This window comes from Chelon labrosus (assembly GCF_963514085.1).
Source record: "Chelon labrosus genome assembly, chromosome: 18".
Taxonomy (NCBI): domain Eukaryota; kingdom Metazoa; phylum Chordata; class Actinopteri; order Mugiliformes; family Mugilidae; genus Chelon; species Chelon labrosus.
Genome location: NC_140351.1, coordinates 6,977,215 through 6,994,576, shown reverse-complemented (window position 1 = coordinate 6,994,576; position 17,362 = coordinate 6,977,215). Strand labels below are relative to the sequence as shown.

Genomic DNA, 17,362 nt, shown 5'->3' with positions numbered 1-17,362 from the left:
ACATTGAACTTCTAAAGGTGCAATTTAGTAGTTTTGCACAATAACTACATATTTTATGTACTCAAACGTACAATCGTGCTTAGTTTGGAGACAAAATGAGATTACAGAAAACGGCCTCATCTCTACATAGTGTATTAAACTTTTACAAGACATAAAAAATGAAGAAATGCATCAATCATAAGACCAGAAAAGCTAACGAGGCTAAAGAAGATGTTAAGTCAGAATATTCACGCTTCAGCATGCAACACACGTGTGCTCTAAAGTAGTGCATTCAGTGGAACACATTCCCTCGCTGATATTTTGACCCACAGACGCCCAACGGGCCATGTCATTAGCCAGCTGCTGTGTCCTGTAAACTTGACCCACAGTCTGGTGATGACAGTAGGTCACATTTAGGCTGCATGATGAGGACTATCTACCATGGCAGTCATTTACAAGTTTACCCATACGCTATGTGATCTGTCACGTATAATAGCCAAGGAGGGAGGACCCAAATGCAAAACACTGAGGGGAGGCAGGAGCAGGCAACAAAATGACTTTAACAGAAACTCAAAAACCAGAAGTTAAGGCGCTGCAGTGACAGCAGGGTAATCCTAACACACAAATGCAAAAGAATCAGGTGAACTTTAAAAACCAATGAAAGACCGAAGGAAAACACGACAGCAAACAAAGGGAGAGGCAGCGCTATATATGTATGGTCAGAGGAGCTAACGGGACTCAGGTGAAACTAATGAGGACGGAGCACACAAGGAGAAACCAATCCAGCAATCAGTAGTGGGGAAACACAGGAAACACAGGAACTAAAGCAAGACAAGAAACCAATGAAAACCAACCAGGGTCACAGAAAACCATCAAAATTCAAAACCATGGCAGGATCAGTGCAGCCATTCAGTCGACCATTGTGCAACCAGTATGACAAAGAAATCCAGCAAATATACCAATATTAACCTGTCTTTGTTTTATAAATGAACCAGCTGTGTAATCATTTTAAGGCATTTGGATTTAGGTGTACCTTGTTCTTCACCAAAGACAACGAGTTTGCTACAGGTCACAAATGTGTTTGTGAGTTGCATCAAAGAAGTCAATACAACCACTTTCAAACGCTTACTATTATTCTATACGACTGTACTATACTGCAAAATAAATGCAGTTAAAACTAAAAAAGACAGGAGCTTACCCATAGAGCATGAGCAGGGCAATAAGTGGCTCGAGGTTGGTCGGTGAGGTGTAGCACTTCTTATCAAAAAAGATAAAAATTTGCACCACCATCGCTGCACTGATGGAATAATTAACCTGTCACGGAAGGAAAGTCACAGAGAAACAAAAGTGTCGTCAAACATTACCAGTCAGATGCCAGGTATGTTACAGACTGTCAAGAGGGGTACGGTACCATGTCCCACAGGAAGTTGGCCATCCAGTACACCAGTGGACTGACACCACTGACAAACTGGAGGTGTTTGGCCTGAGTGACCCTCTCCTGGATGAGATAGAGGACAAAGCTGGCCGGGACAAAGGACATGGCAAAGATGACGCAAATGGCCACCACTGCATCCACAGACGTGGTCAGACTGGGGGAAGACAAGGGAGTGGAGATAAGGTTCCAGAAATTCATCTTTCACTATTTTTCTGCAGTAATTTTTGTGAAAAATGTAAAAACAGTGACTAGATTATTGTTGCTACTCAATGGTTACACTTGAGTTTTTCTCAGAACTTTACATTAGGGAAAGTTTCAGACCTTAAAGCTGCCATGCAGAACTTTGCTCTTCTGGTGTTGAGAGGGTTTACACAAATACTCTCAACACATGTATATAAGGTATGCCTTCAGTCCCTTAGTTCCTACATCTTCTTTCAGTGCTCTCCAATGTAGAAAAGCCACATTAATGGTAATCTATGTTTATAGTTTTCTTTGCCACACTATATGCGGATCGGGCATAACATTATGACCACCTTCCTAATATTGTGTAGGTCTCCCTTGTGCCTCCGAAACAGTGGTGACTCGTCAGAGAATGGACATGGGCCTACTGAGGGTGTCCTGTGGTGTCTGTGGATCATCCTACAGATACCAGTTTGGGATCTAGTGAATTTGGAGGCCAGATCAACACCTTGTGCTGTTGTTCCTAAAGCGTTTTTGTGTGTGTGATTGTGTCAGGCTACATCCTGCTGGGGATGGTTGCTGCCATCAAGGAGTGTCATTGCTATGAGGTGGGGGCGTATGGTCTGGTCTAGGTGTTCGGCAGGCCCAAAAGTTTCCCAGCCGAACACTGAATAGTCACAAGATCGTCAGTGTTATTTACTTCTCCTGTCGGTGGTCATAATGTCATGGCTGATCGTTGTATGTTGTTCTTCTGAACATTTATCTGGAGCATCAGAATCTTTTCTCAGGTGTGTCCTAGGTTTTACTGTTTTCTCCCTGACCACAAGGGACAATTCATTCATAGAAACCAACTTACAATAGTAACCCTCATTGAATCAGTCTACTTTGTCTCCCGTCGCTATGACTGCTCCCCTCTTCAGATGTGCCAAACTATTATTCTTAGTTGCCTTAAAATGCATCATTACTAGTGAGCCAGCACGTAAATGTAGCCACAGAGAACAAATTTTAAAACTGAGAGATTTGCCTCATCCGTTGTTCAGTACTGTGAGTCCAACTATTTTGGCTACTTTATTATTGCTTTAAAATAAAATACTATCTAGCTGACGTTCACTCACACAGTGATCTCAGAGAGCTGTTCTTTGGTGAGGTTCAGAGGATGGTTGATGACAGTGATTCCGTATTCGTCCAGGTTAGCTCCTTTGGGCAGATGTGTGCGGAGGATGGCATTGTTGGCCACGTTCATAAAAGATACCATGGCATGCCAGCCCTTATTGTTATACCACACCTGGGGAAAGCAGTGAATGCTGTGCTTTTACATACATGTCATTTATATACTACATTCATTATTTGTCATGGTCTATTCGATTGTGTTTTATAACAAAAATCCAGATGATTGGACTGACCTTGACGTTGTTTTGAGTCTCCATGTACCTGAGGAATGTCCCTATATCCTTGAGCATTTGTTTGGAGTATTTGCCCTGTTGATAAAATGTTGTAGGCCAAGACCATAAAAAGAGCAAGTTGATAAGCATGCACAAACAGTGGTGGTAGTGCATGTGCACACTGGTAAACACATTGTTGTTTAGTTTTAATGCCTTACCCCGGTAACGTTGAGAAGTCCACCCAGCTGAGCTGCAACATCCTGAATGGTCTTCGGCTGCAGCTCTAACACAGGAAGCTGTCCACCAACTGATATACCACCATACCTGGAGACCACAAGGAAAATCAGTTTCCTTTTTAACTCCAACAGGTGCAAACCAAAAATGTACTATCCCATTATAACCACTAGAGGGAGAGCTGCACCACAACACACAACACATCCTTTCTTAAACTATAAAATGTTAGAAGAATTATTTAGACATCTTACCGTTGTTCATTCACCCAGTATTTGCTTTTCAAGCTGGAAAGAGATAACATGCAGAGATCAAATATTTTATCTCCTGCTGGAATAACTATTTCATGTATTTTATTGACAGAAATTTATGTAAAGTGACTGTTCTGTGTTTTAAGTTTGAATTAAGTTTTGCATTAATTCCCTTTGAACTGGTGCAAAAATCCAGTACCTGGTTCTGATGAGGCTGGGGTAGGTCTTCACCAGGTAGTCTGAGATGTTCCTACCCGTTAGGTCCATGAGAACATCTCCTGTCGTCTGGATCCTCTGAAAAAAAAAAATAGGAGAGCAATTACACATTATAATTTTATATGTGTGTATGTAGCTTGGTGATGATCAGTACCTACCTGTGGAGGTGGCAGGCCTCCAGCACCCTCAGGACACACGGGGAGCATGGTGAGTTTCTTAGGTGTGCTGCACTGACATTCTGGAGATGGCCTAAGGGAGCTCCACTCTGGCCCGGCAAGCCTTTCTATCAGAGCAGGGTTAACCAAGGGCATCTCCCACTCTGTGGTGATGTTGTTGCATGGGAAATCTCTACCGGGAAGAGAAATTAGCCCATTGAATAAAATAACATAGTGGACAGTCTGGGTGGGGGGAGAAAAGTGATCCAAACACGTGAAGGTTACTTACTCCAGTGGTTCATCCACCATGCAGCGAGTGCCAAAGCCTGGTTTATCCAGCAACACCTGGGCAAAGTATCTCATCTGAGCATCCATGGGACGTTCATTGCTGCAAATGACAATTTAATAAAATAAAGATTCACAACAATTACACGTATTTTATTGAATGATATTTCAGCCACTTGAGACAATTTTAAATGTAGTATATTGGCGTAAGGTGACCAAGTTCCCACCCACCTGAAGAAGGTATACTGCCGACCGTATATCCAGGGGCTGAGGGTCAGACTAGGATACTCTCCAAAAGGTGGAACAATCAGTGTGAACGTCAGAGCCAGGAAAACAAAACTGGCCGGCAGCACAATCTACCAGAAAAAAAAAGAAAAAAAGCAGATCGGATCGTGCAGTTTAATTTGCAAACATATAGCAAATGTATGGGGATTAGGATTATGAATTAAAGGAAGGTTACCTGGGCGACAAAGTCTTTGAAGGAGCGTGTGGCATGATGCAGCCTCTTGATCAGCAGAGCGAAGAACTGTTTGGTGATCAGAGAGAGGCCTCTGACCTGGTAGGATCCTCTGCCCGCGCTGCCGTCCGAGTTATCACACAGGCTGTGTCCATTGGACTCTGGAATAAAAGCTCAAGTCAAGATGACACAGTCTGACTCACGCATCAGAGGAGCCAGACAGCTGCCCGAGCATGTGCTGAGCCTTTCTGTGTGCGGCCATCAACAAAGCATTTGCCAAGCGGTGTGCTACTGCAGTTTTAGTGTAAACTGTTGAAAGGACCAGGATCAAATTGCATATTTGTTGTTAAACACATTAGCTGGTAGCATGTCACTAGCAAGACTGTCCAAAGCTGAAGCCTTCTGCATGACACTGCTGTTGGGAAAAACACCTTTTTCACAAATAAAAAGAAAATATTTTAGAAGAATTATTCTTGTGAAGTGTTAAATAAGCAGATTGATGTAAATTTAAATGTCTCTACCATAAATATAGAGTTTCAGATGCTGCTTAGCTTAGCACAAAGACTGAAAGCAGCTAGCATGACTCTGTCCAGAGGTTAAAACGACAACTACCAGCCCATTTAAAGCTACTTACTTTTTTATATTTTGTTGAAAGAAAACCAACATATTGTCGTTTTATGTTATGAGCTGGGGTATTTTTTGGTTTTGTTGTCACCCTGAGGTGTTGAACATTTCAGTTTAGCCCAGCTGTTTACCCCTGTGCTATGCTAAGCTAACTAGCTGCCAGTGCTACCTTCACATCTCTCATAAAGAAGGCCACATTTCTCAGTATGGCAAGTTAATCCTTTGCTTTCTCCGTTCACTGTGACATTTATAAAGAATTCATATGTTTTTCCCACAACAGCAGCCGTTGTCCAGAGCCGTAAGATGGAAAAGCCGCTGTCACCTTTTAGCGGCTCCATATCAACAGCCACTCTGTTGAATCCACAGAAGCTAGCTCGAGAAAGCTGCTGCAATGATTTCTTCTCTGAGAGAGTTCAAGAATAGACACAAAGGACGTGACACAAACAATCAAGGGAAGACTGAGAACAAGGGCAACGAGAGGTTTAGCGACACATTCAGACACAATGAAACAGCAGGAAGTGAAAAGGAAGTAGAAGAAAAGAAAGAAAATGTTTCTCTTTTTCTGTTTTTTACCTTGAATACATTTTCTGCTGATTGCATTTCCATCCGCAGTGACCTTTAAGAAGATCTACAAGAAGGCAGATTAATTTTGTCAGGCTTAAATGATGATTTTCAGATATTATTTTCATCAGATGTCCTGGGGTTTTTTTTAAGTGCTTTGGCTGAAATGACTTTTTGGATTCTTATCAAAAGCCTCCAACTGCTTCTCTTTTCTTTGTTTATAATTTCCACGCACCTCCTCCAGTGACGTGTCGGACACGCCGAAGCTGCTGAGGCCGATGTCCATGAGGGTCTCCTCCAGCTCTCTGAAGAGGCTGGCGTAGGCCCTGGGCTGGAAGTTACGATTTGGCAGCAGGTAGGTGAGCTCCTGGCCAATAGCCTCGATCAGACGAGCCTGCGGCACATGGTGGTGGACCAGGGCTGTGATGCTCTCCATGTTACCTGGAGAAGAGTGGAAAACGTTTATATTTCAGCTTTTACGACACTCGCTCCTTGCATTTTATGGATTTCTTTCACCTAATTTTGCATACTTTCTTAATTTCTAATGCATCTTAGTACTATCACTACTGTTGCTGCAGCCCAGTCATTAAAGGTTCTTCTCACTTTTGGGATCTAGTGAATTTGGAGGCCAGGTCAACACCTTGTGCTGTTCTTCATGTTTATTTGAGTTGTTGCCAAACCGTTTTCGTGTCAGGCTGCATCCTGCTGAGGTTGGCTGCTGCCATCAAGGAGTGTCATTGCTATGGGGTGTGGGTGCCTGGTCTGGTCTAGGTGGGTGCTACATGTTTAAGTAACATCCACACGAATGAATGTCAGGTCCAAAAGTTTCCCAGCAGAACATTGAATTGTCACAAGATGGTCACTGTTATTTACTTCTCCTGTCAGTAGTCATAATGTTGTGGCTGATTGGTATTTTCAGACAAAGCTCCATACCTCCATATAGACTGCAGAGCAAACACATTAGTTCTAAGAGCACACTCAGTTGAGGGTGTTTCTAGGTGTGCTGGCAGCGGTTACATTAAGTAGACTGACAACAATCCAGTGTAAAGACACCATTCATCCATACAACAAAGAGTTGCAGTCCCATTGTATTTTTCACGTTGAATATAAACAGGCTTAAAAAAACAAGTTCAGGGAGGTTGAAGCTTGGACTTGGCACAACACACTGATCTCTGCATATACTACAGTCCAGTAATGGAGTTAATGGTGACCTTACCATCCATCTGTCTGTCTGGGGGCTTGCTCTCTTCCTGCTCTGCTTTAAACTTTGAACACTTTGAGCAGTCACAGGAGCAGTCCTGGGTGCAATCACAGCTGGCCTGCAAGACAAAATAATAACAAGAGAGAGATTAGTTTAGAAGGAGTTACTGTTTGTCTCTCAGTCTATAACAGAGGGAGAGGCGAAACCAATTGTCTTTGTTATCAAAGAGTTTCATTTGTCTAAATTGTGTTTCACGTGCTTTTCTGCTCAGACAATAAGTCCAGATTTACCCCAAATATATAATTTAATGGTTTCATCTTCATTGGTTCCCACCTTGACCATGTCGTGTTTCATACGGCGCACAACGGTGAGGTAGAAGCCGGCGCCAAAACAGTTCTTGAGGAAGATGGGGGAACCGCAGCAGTAGAGGCGGCCCTGAGAGATGATGGCCACCCGGTCACTCAGCAGGTCGGCCTCGTCCATGTGGTGGGTGGACATGATCACCGTTCGCCCTGCAAACGAGACGGACGGTTCGGTGATGCAGAGAGGAGGATAGGTATGTAGTAAGGTGGAAAAAATAAATTCTATAACAGAGATTTCTGGGCGGCTGGCCAGCGCTTTGTAAGGGACTAAGCCTGTATCAGCTGATGTCAATAGTGTAAATGATGTAACAATCGGACCTAGTCTGAATCATTTGTGGCCAGACCAAACAAACCGGCCTATACATGTTATGCAATACATGAAAGTTACACTGCCTTGGGTGTGTGTTTTCTCTCAGATCTATTGTACAAATATGACTAGCTTGTCCCAACTACTTACTTTATTATGTACACAAAACTAGAAAGCAGTTACTCATTTCTTATTTCGAGACAACAAAAGTGAGTGTCACCTGCACGGTATTTAAGCAGAAGGTCCCAAATGGAACGTCTGGAGTAGGGATCCACCCCTGACGTGGGCTCATCCAGGATCACCACCTTTGCCCCGCCAACAAAAGCCAGGGCGACTGACAGCTTCCTCTGCATGCCTCCTGGAACAGAACACCATCGTGGGTGTGTCGTGGTTTGCAAAACTGGTGAGCGTTGAAACATCTGTGCGCCAACGTGCTTGCAGTCAAACCTGAGAGGTTCTGGGTCAGCTCGTTTCTCTTGTTAGGAAGACCGAGGTCCTGCAGCATGTTCTCCACCTCTTCCTCGGCCTCGGCTATCGGACGGCCTTTGAGCAGCGAGTAGAAGAGGATATGCTCTGCTACTGTCATACTGGGAACGAGAGAAAGGAGGAGAAATAAATCCAGCTACAGCTAACTAATACGCTGATCAGCCACAACATTAAAACCACTGACAGGAGAAGTGAATACCATTGACCATCTCGTGGCAACTCAATGTTCTGCTGGGAAACTTTTGGACCTGGCATTCATGTGGATGTTACTTAGACATGTAGCACCCACCTAGACCAGACCAGGCACCCCCACCCCATAGCAATGGCACTCCTTGATGGCAGCAGCCTTAGGAACAACTCAAAAACACATGAAGAACAGCACAAGGTGTTGACCTGGCCTCCAATTCACTAGATCCCAAACTGATCAAGTATCTGTGGGATGATCCACAGAGGCCCCTCCCCTCAAAGGCCTCCATTAACAACATCCTGTTGCCAGACACAACAGGACACCCTCAGAAGGTCCATGTCCATTCTCTGATGGGTCCCAACTGTTTTGGAGGAACAAGGAGTCCCCTACACGATATTAGGAAGGTGGTCATAATGTTATGACTGATCAGTTTAAGCTTTAATTAAATGTGTGGCGAGTACTACATACTACTGAAAAAGGATGTTGTGTTGCGGGCACATTCCCAGAGACAGACGGATGGTGTCCATGTCTGTGCGGATGTCCTTGCCATAAATGGTTGCCGTCCCCGAGGTGGGAGGGAACATTCCAGTCAAAATAGACCTGGGAGACACAGTGACAGAAAGATGGATGTGCGGAGAAGAAGAAGAAGAGAGGGACTCTAAATGTTCAGCATTCAGTGCATGGACACGCTTTTGTGCAGGACCCGTGTGGCGTACATGGTGGTGGTCTTTCCGGCTCCGTTGTGGCCCAGAAAGGCAGTAATCTGGCTCTCGTAGAAGTTGATGCTGAGGCCGTCGACGGCCGGTTTGTAGGAGCTGCCGAAGACCTTGACCAGGTCCTGGATGCAAACGCCTTTCACCAGATCAACGGGCTCTGGCTCGAAGAACGTCTGCTCTGTGCACAGCAAAAACAAACAAATCACTAGTTCATATGGAGTAGCATTAAATGCGGCCTCTGGACAGATATGCAGTGGCATTTTCCAAATCTCTCTGTAAGAGGCAGCTTTACACCTTTGACATCATGCAGCTGGAATGCCATTTGTGCAAAGAAAAAGTTTCCATCATTTATTAACTAAGCGCTCAATTGACCAGGAGTGTGTGTGTTCACATGTGCCAGTAAGTGCAAACACACACGAGGACGCAGAGTTCCCACACAATGAGGGTAAAGTTAACACCAAGGAAAAGAGAGAGAGAGCTCCGGGCCTGAGATCAGTTGTTTGCATGGAGAAATATTATAATTACAAGTAATTAAGAAGATATATGGTTAATTGTGTGTGAAATTATACATCCAGATTGTGCAGACATGCATACAACAGGGATTTGTAGCCAATTATACCATCCTGGTTCTTCTCCTCCTCAGCCTGGTCCTCCTTCCCCAGCCTCTCACGTCGATCCTGGTGCTCGCATGAAGTTGCTTCCTCCATAGTCTTGGGTTTCTCTTCTTCTTGGTTCTCTTCCCCCTCTCTTTGTTGCTGCTCTCCTTGCTCCTTGTTTGCCAGGTTGTCAAAACCCTTTTTGTCCAGCTCCATTTTGTTGTTGCCTTCGAGAAATAGGGGCTGAGATTAGATATGTTGCTAGATAAGAAATGTCTAACAATCCAAGCGAGTATTTATTTCTTCCTGCAGCATCCATTGTCAAATAAATGCTCAAAGAAAATAGTGTGAACAGAAAAATTTAAAGTAGTACCTGAAGCTGGAGCCACACTGTTGAGCCAGTAACAGGGCAGGAAGGGGAAGTAAAATGGCCGGCCGATTCCATACTGCCCTGTGATGAAAATCAGTTAAATCTTATTCACGACCATGATGGCTTTCACCCTAAAAATGTTTTGCTAATCTCTTAGTGACACTGACCAGGGAAGACATTGTCCAGGTACCAGGCCAGAACAGCGTAGAGCACAGTGTCCAGGGCCATCATGGAGATGGAGGTGATGAAGGAGAACTCGTCTCCCTCCAGGGGGCTTGTCTGGATGTTGTCCCACTGCAGACCCAGACCCTGCTCCTCATACCGGGAGAAATACTCCGTTCCAAAGCCAAACGCAACTTGGGACAGGAGACTCTGATTGAGGAGGCAACGATAAAAGCTGGTAAAATTCTCAACATCCGTTTTAACCAGAATGAATTTACACGCATGTTACACCCACCACCAGGATCTTCATGTCTTTGGTGATGCGGTCTTGCCAGGCGAAGCAGAAGATGTGCGGAAGGTAGAGGGTGAAGTAAACGATGCCGCAGCACGCCGCGGCCAGGTTGGCCTGGTTGAAGAAGACGCTGAGGAGGAAGCACTGCATGATGGTGGCCGTGGTGAAGGTGAGCAGAAAGAGGAAGAGGATGACGGGGTTGCTGTAGTTCAACACCCTCCCTCCCTGGAGACGAGAGAGAAAACAAGTTGTATTTGCTATTTAAAGTATATTAAATAGATTTTGATTGGGGGACTTAGCTCTGTGTGTATATCAGACATGTTGTTTACCTGCATTCTTTACATGCAGTGTTAAAAATGAGTGAAATCATTCAAACAAGTGATAGAAATGGTGAAAAGAGTCTTGCATTATTATACCTTTGTGAGTTTTTTATTGCTATAAGATAAGGTTCATAGATAGCTGCACAGGGATGTTAAGTTTTCATGTTTCAATGTTGTTTTACACAAAGTTTCCACTAGAGGTCGCAGCAGCCATTCTGTCTATAACGTGTCAGATGAGTCACCGGTTGCCTCACAGCAGAGAACCTGTGACTTTTACTAGGTAGAAGAAGAGTTAATCATTTACCGGCACATTCCTGCAAAGCCGTTGACATAATTCCCATGATGTCACGGTGTTCACAGCTCTTTATCAATGATTGATAGGGTCAGCGTACACCCAGTGTACCGCTATTATCAATTAATTACTTAAAGGAAAATTACTGTGTAATGATTCACAGTGAAATAGGCAGAAAGTAGAAAACCGTGGGCCGTCAGGGCCGGCAACGCCTTCTCTGCTGGCCTAAACTTTATCAAAATCAGTGATTTACATTTGAATATTTTCCCATTAATCTTAAATTATTCCCAATAGCCTATTCTTTTCATGTTATGGCTTGTCTGTTTGTGTAGCTTTGCATTAGAGCTTTTATCTAATCATATTTCAGCCGTCACATGTTGCCGGAGTCAAAGAAATCTGCCTGCATGCGGCTGAAGCTTGAAACACACTGTAATGACGCTGTTCCTTTAACCAATCACATTTCAAGTTTGTATTCTTAAGCCTTCTCTGTGGCCTATGCTACTACCAGCGTTTTCGCATCCTCTGATGAGAGGGCATCACCTATTTTTTGAACCCACGATGACGATAGGAGGGGAGGCTATGGATTTGGTTACAAATCTTCTTAGAAAGCCATTTTCACGGCAGACTTTGAAGGAAAAGATGAGAGGATTGAGAGGAGAGGCCGCCCAACCCCGGAGCTAGTTAGCTAGCTAGCATGACCCAGCCAGGGAAAGGGTGTGTCCGCCACTTTCAGGTCAGCTACTGTGAGCCCTATGAGAACTTTAAATTGTTTCTGGTGAGTAAAATTAATTATATTTACATATTTTTGCCTGTTTTATTGCGTATCCGTATGATGTTAATGGTTTGTATAGCGGTGGCGTTGTAACGATTGTATTAAGAGGTGTTTTGAATAAGTTTGGAGGGCATTGAAGGCCTATAGTTTTTCAATGTCCTCCTATAGTTTTTCATCTGCCTAAACATTGTCAATATGCTGATAAAAAAAAAAAATAGTTCTCCTCACCATGATGATGGCAGTAAGCAGAGCTGTGCTAGTGCCCATCATGAGAAAGCTGTCAATAAACCAGGTGGACCAAATGACACCGTTGGTGACCCCCGTGGCCTTCAGGGTCTCCTTCAAGCGGAGTTCCTTCTCCAGAACGATGCTCTTCACTATCATGGACACGGAGTAGACCCAGGCCAGCACCATGAAGATTGGGAAACAGCGGCTCAGTGTCAGCATGAAGCTGGACAGAGAAGAAAGAGGGACAAATAAGATCTTTATCTTGAAAATGAATAATAATTTTCGACTTAAATGATCATGCTTCCACTTACAGATCATCCACATAACAAGGGTAGGGCATCTGCTGTAGGTAAACACCGAGTGGCCATTCCTTTCCGGTCTGAGTCTTAATGATCCCATGCTCTATAATGTCCTGAAGATATGCAAAGCCACCCCAAATATAGCGGAGGTCATCCATAGGATCAGCTCTGGGGCCTGGGTCCCAGTACCTGAGTACACAATACACACATAATTAGCCTCTAATAGTTCTGTATTAGCCTTGTATTTTACTCCTTCTAAAGTTCGGATCTGACCTGTCTTTGACCTTGTTGGTGCGCTCCACCACATCAATATCCATACGGATCTTGAACTGAACATGAGGCGGGACTTTGGTCGTCCACGAGTACATGTTTACGAAGACGAGGCCGGCCCAGAACTTGCTTTCCTCCAACAGGTCCAAGGCCTGATGCGTGACGGCATCCTCGTTAGGCAGAGCCACAAATTTATCCAGGATCACACACTGAGGACGGGTGGACGAGAGACAGACAGACAAATAAATAGAGAGGACAGGGTAACCTTAGTAATTAACCTGACTTATAAAACAGTAAGAGTAGACAGCTATGTTGCGAGCACAGCATTGGGTTGACCTAAATGCTAAAAGCTAACATAAGGAAAATGGCAATTCAAAATTCAGGATAATATGTTTTCAACTTCACAGTGGTCCTAGCCTGGAAGCTAAACCAACTTCCATCCCACCATTTATTTTTTGTGACGTAGATATTAGACTGTACTTAGTTGAAGTTGTTTGGAAACTGATTAAGACCCCGGCAAATCGTTTTCATGGGTTTTATGCGGAGATTGACGAAGAGTAACATCGACGTATTCATATCATCTGAGTGCTATGGAGCTGATTGTGTTTAGGGACGTCCCCATCAGTACTGGGACTCGAAATTGGCCGATATTGGAGTCGGGGGCAGATGAACTTGATCCCAACTTCCCAAATTTCGTTTGGCTCTGATTGGCTGTAGAACTGCACTTCTGAATTGGTTGTAACCTTTGGCATGTTACCAGAGTCAAATTCTGATGAGGACTGAGTCTGATACTACCAGGCTACAGTGGTACTGCAGTAAAATTTTTGTAGAGTCAATAGAATAAATCATTTTGAAACTATAAATGCCTCTTTTTCACCATCTAAATTACAGTTTGTCTTACAGCTGTTGAGATATTTAGCTCTCAAAAAATGGTGGACTGACCCGAAAGAGTCATCTCTAGAGTGACCAGTGTTGGCCTTGCGTTGCAACGATCCTCACTCATTTGCAGTTTGCAGCGGCTGTCTCTTCCTTGAATACCGTGTCTGATACAGCCATTCACTGTAAGCTAATGCAAATAAGGAGGGCCTTGATCCAAAAGGAATCAATCCAACACTGTTGTTGTGCCGCTGAGAGTGCACGGACACTGCTTCTAAACCCAAAACATACATGCACCGAGTTTGCCATTTAAACATAGATATGCATCCAGAATACATGCATGTTTGCATTTACAGACACAATGCACGCTACAACTGATTCACTTTTAAAAGACCATCCCCTGATTTACTCAAGCGTTCACCTCGTAACACTGCAGCCCCACTGGGTGGTGTGATACGCATGCATGCCACCAACGTGAGCCAGGCGGCCATCAAGCCCATGGTCATTGTTGCCTCTCTATAATGGATAGTGGATAGAGTGACAGCTGTATCTAATCGGCCTCAATCGTTCCCCCTCTCTCTGTCACACTCAAGTGCTGTAAGCTTCAACTTGGACAAAAACACCGCGCACCAACCATCTACCCGGCCGTGCCCCCAGGTACCCCCCGTGTCACCCCCCAGCGCGATAGGCCTCTCATCCCGATTAGCCTCTGCAAAAGGGGCAATTTAAACTTTGTTTCAAATACACTGGCTCACTCCAACGTGGAGGGCCCTCACAAGAGATGGTATGTGATGTGTTTTTTGTTGTTTTTATCTCTTTAGCTCCACTCAGTCAGCGGCAAACAAAAGAGACTCGACAGCTAGTTTGTTGCCCTGGCTCATGCCCACCTGGGTGGATTTTCATGTCTCTGGACAGGGGGACAAATTACAGGGCCCTTAGAGGCAGTTTATCTAAATGCTCGCATCACGTCAAGAGCAGTTAGGCCACCAGTGTACTGAAATCTACAAGTGGCAGGACTTTTAATTGGATTATTTCATGAATAGGCCTGTACCTAAACTTGACATTTCAGGTGAAGTGAAATAGCAAAACAGTCCACACTCTTGTGTCAAAGTCTAAAGTGAGAAAAGGTGTGGGACCTCCTTTTACTCGTCGGAACAATTCCACATTTCTCAAAATCCAGTCAGTGCTATTTGAGAGGCAGGTAATTTTGCCCAGAGGAAGGAAGTGCTAAAAGGCCCCAAGTCCTTTTAGCAATGCACACTCACATCCCCGTACTGGTTGAGCATCCGAATGACCCGGTCAATGAGGTTGAAGATGTCTCGCCAGTCGAAATCAGGCACGTCGTCTGGACGATCCTCCGGTGGGCCGTTGTGCAGGAAGTTGAGGATGTGCTTGGAAGAGAACGGCGCATTATTCAAACTCCTGTCAATGAAGTCCATTACAGATGGGTTGCGGATGGTGTCCTGAAACAGAGAAGGAAGCAGGGTAATGGCGTCTATTTTTCCCAGTTTTTTTCCAGAAGAACGAGGACCAGAACAAGGAGTCAAATAGATGCGCTGTGATGAATGTGTCGAGGGAAAAACAAAAACATGAAAGAGAGGAATAAATGGAAAAGGGAAAGAGATGGCATGCGATATTTTGGTAAGATAAGCTTCTATATTCAAGCAGGAAATTCCTGAGACCTCTGTAAAATCAGTGAGGAAAAAAGATCAGGATGAAATAACAACAACATCATCAATCACATCATTCAAAGAGACAATTGTTGAGCATAAATGTCTCCATTTTGCTAATGTTAACGTTAACTCTTACTAAAGAGATTGCAATCTAATATTCCGTACATTCATTTTATTTTGCCCTTTTGTTTCCGCGTTAAGAGACTCTAGACTACGGACACTTATTCATTCGGCCGGACAATGCTGTTGTCCTACCCGGATCATCTTGACTTGGACTCCATCTTGGAAAAAAGCCCAGATCTGAGGAGCCACTTCCTCCCAGGCCTTCCCCATTGTCTTCAGTCTCTCCAGCTCCTCAAATGTGGTGTTTGCCTACAGGGGAGATAGAAATGTGAGTGTATGTGTGACAGAAATTGGTATTTTAAGACAAGGATTCTCATTGATGTCCATGCCTTGGTCAAAAATGCTATAAAATACCATAGAACATATGTAAATACAAACATTTCGTCTTTGTTCGGCATGCGGAAGACACTGCCTGTTGATGAAAACATCAAATCCACATGTGTACACAACATTCAGACACTCAAGCACACACAGTGTCACAGATCTCCTAATCTCCCGCTACATACCATTCCCACATTAAACTCTCTGTGAAAACAGGCTTTGCAAAGACAACACACACATTCTCACACAAAGAATTCCCGTGGGCCTGCACAGATAACCAGAAACTGTGCAACAAATGCACTCCGCTGCCAAATCGTCAAATATTTACCGCACGCTTATCGTTAAAACCCTGAATGTGTGTGGGTACAGTGCTTTGTGTGGCGCATACCCAAGGCTGGCTGTTCCAGCATTCAGCCATGTGCAGTGGGGGATGAAAGCACTCAAGAGTACACCCAATTAAACGCCTTCCTCTTGTGTGTGTCTGATTTTGGGTGACAATGGGGACAATGGGGCCGGGGTGACAATGGAGGCCGTTGGTGACAACTGGTTGAATGCATTCAGCCTGGCCCAGTGAATCCCAGTCAGGTTCCCACAAGTGAGCGCTTCCTCATCCCATGAGGCGGTTAGAAACGGCAGGCAGGAGAAGAGAAGACGGGAACAGACGTAGGATCTAAAATGTGGGGTGCTCTGGACCTTACGTTGTATATGCTTAAAGACATGCTGGTAGATGTAAAGCTGCAACAAAAGGATCATTGATTAAAGTAAAGGAAATGCCTTTGGTGCCTATCTAGATGCGTCTTATCTTTTACAGAAGGGGTGCTAAACACATCAAGTGGTTGCTGATATTTGCCAGATTAAAGGATGGGAACATTCGGCCCTACGTCTGCGAAGATTCTCAGTCATCCAGGTCATGGTATATCCAAAAAAAAAAAAAGAAGGACAACTGGACTTGTAGGGTTTCTTAAAGATGTTTCACCACTCGTCCAAGTAGCTTCTTAAGTTGCTTCTTAAACTACTTGGATAAGAGGTGAAACGTCTTCAAGAAACTCTACAAGTAGCAAAACGTCTTCTTCTGAGGAACCAGTTGGATGAGTGGCAAAACAACCAGTTGCCCAATTACAGGTTCTCCATGCTCTTTGATTATAATTATGAAGCTGTTCCATGCAAACAAGACGTCTGAACCGTAAGACCGGTCAAAGTTGAATTCCTAGTCCCTGCAAGGTAAAAGCACCTTGATGAGAGGTTAAAGATAAAACCTACGTAGCTCGCCATTACAGAAGAGCAGTCACATAAAGCATGACAACATACGTCAAATGTTCTTCTCTTCGCGTTCCTCCACAGTGATGCATGAGTTGAGCGTTTGACAACAAAGAGTCTACCAAGGCTGTGTTTTTGTTTTTGTTTTTGGAAAGTAATGGCTTAACCCTTTGGTCATTACTTTCTTAGTGCAATTAAGATCCCAATCAGAAGGAAGAGGAAAACAAAGACGTCATTAAAGGTTGGCAAAGAGGAAACACAAATGTGTGGGTCTCTTTGTGTGTGTGCGCGCGACCACGTCTTTAAGGAACGACCGTGCTGCTTACATAACAGTGAAAAAGCCGTGGCGCCAGTAGACTGAGTGATAGCCACCACAGCCGATCAGCTTGTGTTCTTCCATTGCGACCAAGCCATCCATGACTGCTGCCCCCCTAAAGGGGCTTTGACCAACACGTATCTACATCTAGATACAAAGGGTTGGACATGACTGGAGGAA

The 17,362-nt window shown here is 44.2% G+C and overlaps 1 protein-coding gene across 1 annotated transcript in view; it reads right to left on the bottom strand.

Annotated features, from left to right (window-relative positions):
• abca4a (ATP-binding cassette, sub-family A (ABC1), member 4a) overlaps positions 1–17,362 on the bottom strand; it is a 33,107-nt gene that overhangs the window by 4,611 nt on the left and 11,134 nt on the right. The window contains exons 10-38 of the mRNA XM_084566035.1: positions 15,421–15,537; positions 14,758–14,955; positions 12,620–12,825; positions 12,359–12,535; positions 12,048–12,270; positions 10,439–10,660; positions 10,149–10,353; positions 9,985–10,062; positions 9,635–9,838; positions 9,016–9,193; positions 8,768–8,899; positions 8,074–8,213; positions 7,847–7,984; positions 7,291–7,469; positions 6,973–7,075; positions 5,992–6,197; positions 5,769–5,823; positions 5,518–5,598; positions 4,575–4,732; positions 4,346–4,470; positions 4,119–4,217; positions 3,833–4,022; positions 3,658–3,752; positions 3,462–3,494; positions 3,195–3,300; positions 2,998–3,072; positions 2,710–2,879; positions 1,391–1,568; positions 1,178–1,293 (exon numbers count right to left, since the gene is read on the bottom strand). Coding sequence (XP_084422161.1) covers positions 1,178–1,293; positions 1,391–1,568; positions 2,710–2,879; positions 2,998–3,072; positions 3,195–3,300; positions 3,462–3,494; positions 3,658–3,752; positions 3,833–4,022; positions 4,119–4,217; positions 4,346–4,470; positions 4,575–4,732; positions 5,518–5,598; positions 5,769–5,823; positions 5,992–6,197; positions 6,973–7,075; positions 7,291–7,469; positions 7,847–7,984; positions 8,074–8,213; positions 8,768–8,899; positions 9,016–9,193; positions 9,635–9,838; positions 9,985–10,062; positions 10,149–10,353; positions 10,439–10,660; positions 12,048–12,270; positions 12,359–12,535; positions 12,620–12,825; positions 14,758–14,955; positions 15,421–15,537 — 4,187 coding nt within the window. The remainder of the gene's footprint in view (positions 1–1,177; positions 1,294–1,390; positions 1,569–2,709; positions 2,880–2,997; positions 3,073–3,194; positions 3,301–3,461; positions 3,495–3,657; positions 3,753–3,832; positions 4,023–4,118; positions 4,218–4,345; positions 4,471–4,574; positions 4,733–5,517; positions 5,599–5,768; positions 5,824–5,991; positions 6,198–6,972; positions 7,076–7,290; positions 7,470–7,846; positions 7,985–8,073; positions 8,214–8,767; positions 8,900–9,015; positions 9,194–9,634; positions 9,839–9,984; positions 10,063–10,148; positions 10,354–10,438; positions 10,661–12,047; positions 12,271–12,358; positions 12,536–12,619; positions 12,826–14,757; positions 14,956–15,420; positions 15,538–17,362) is intronic.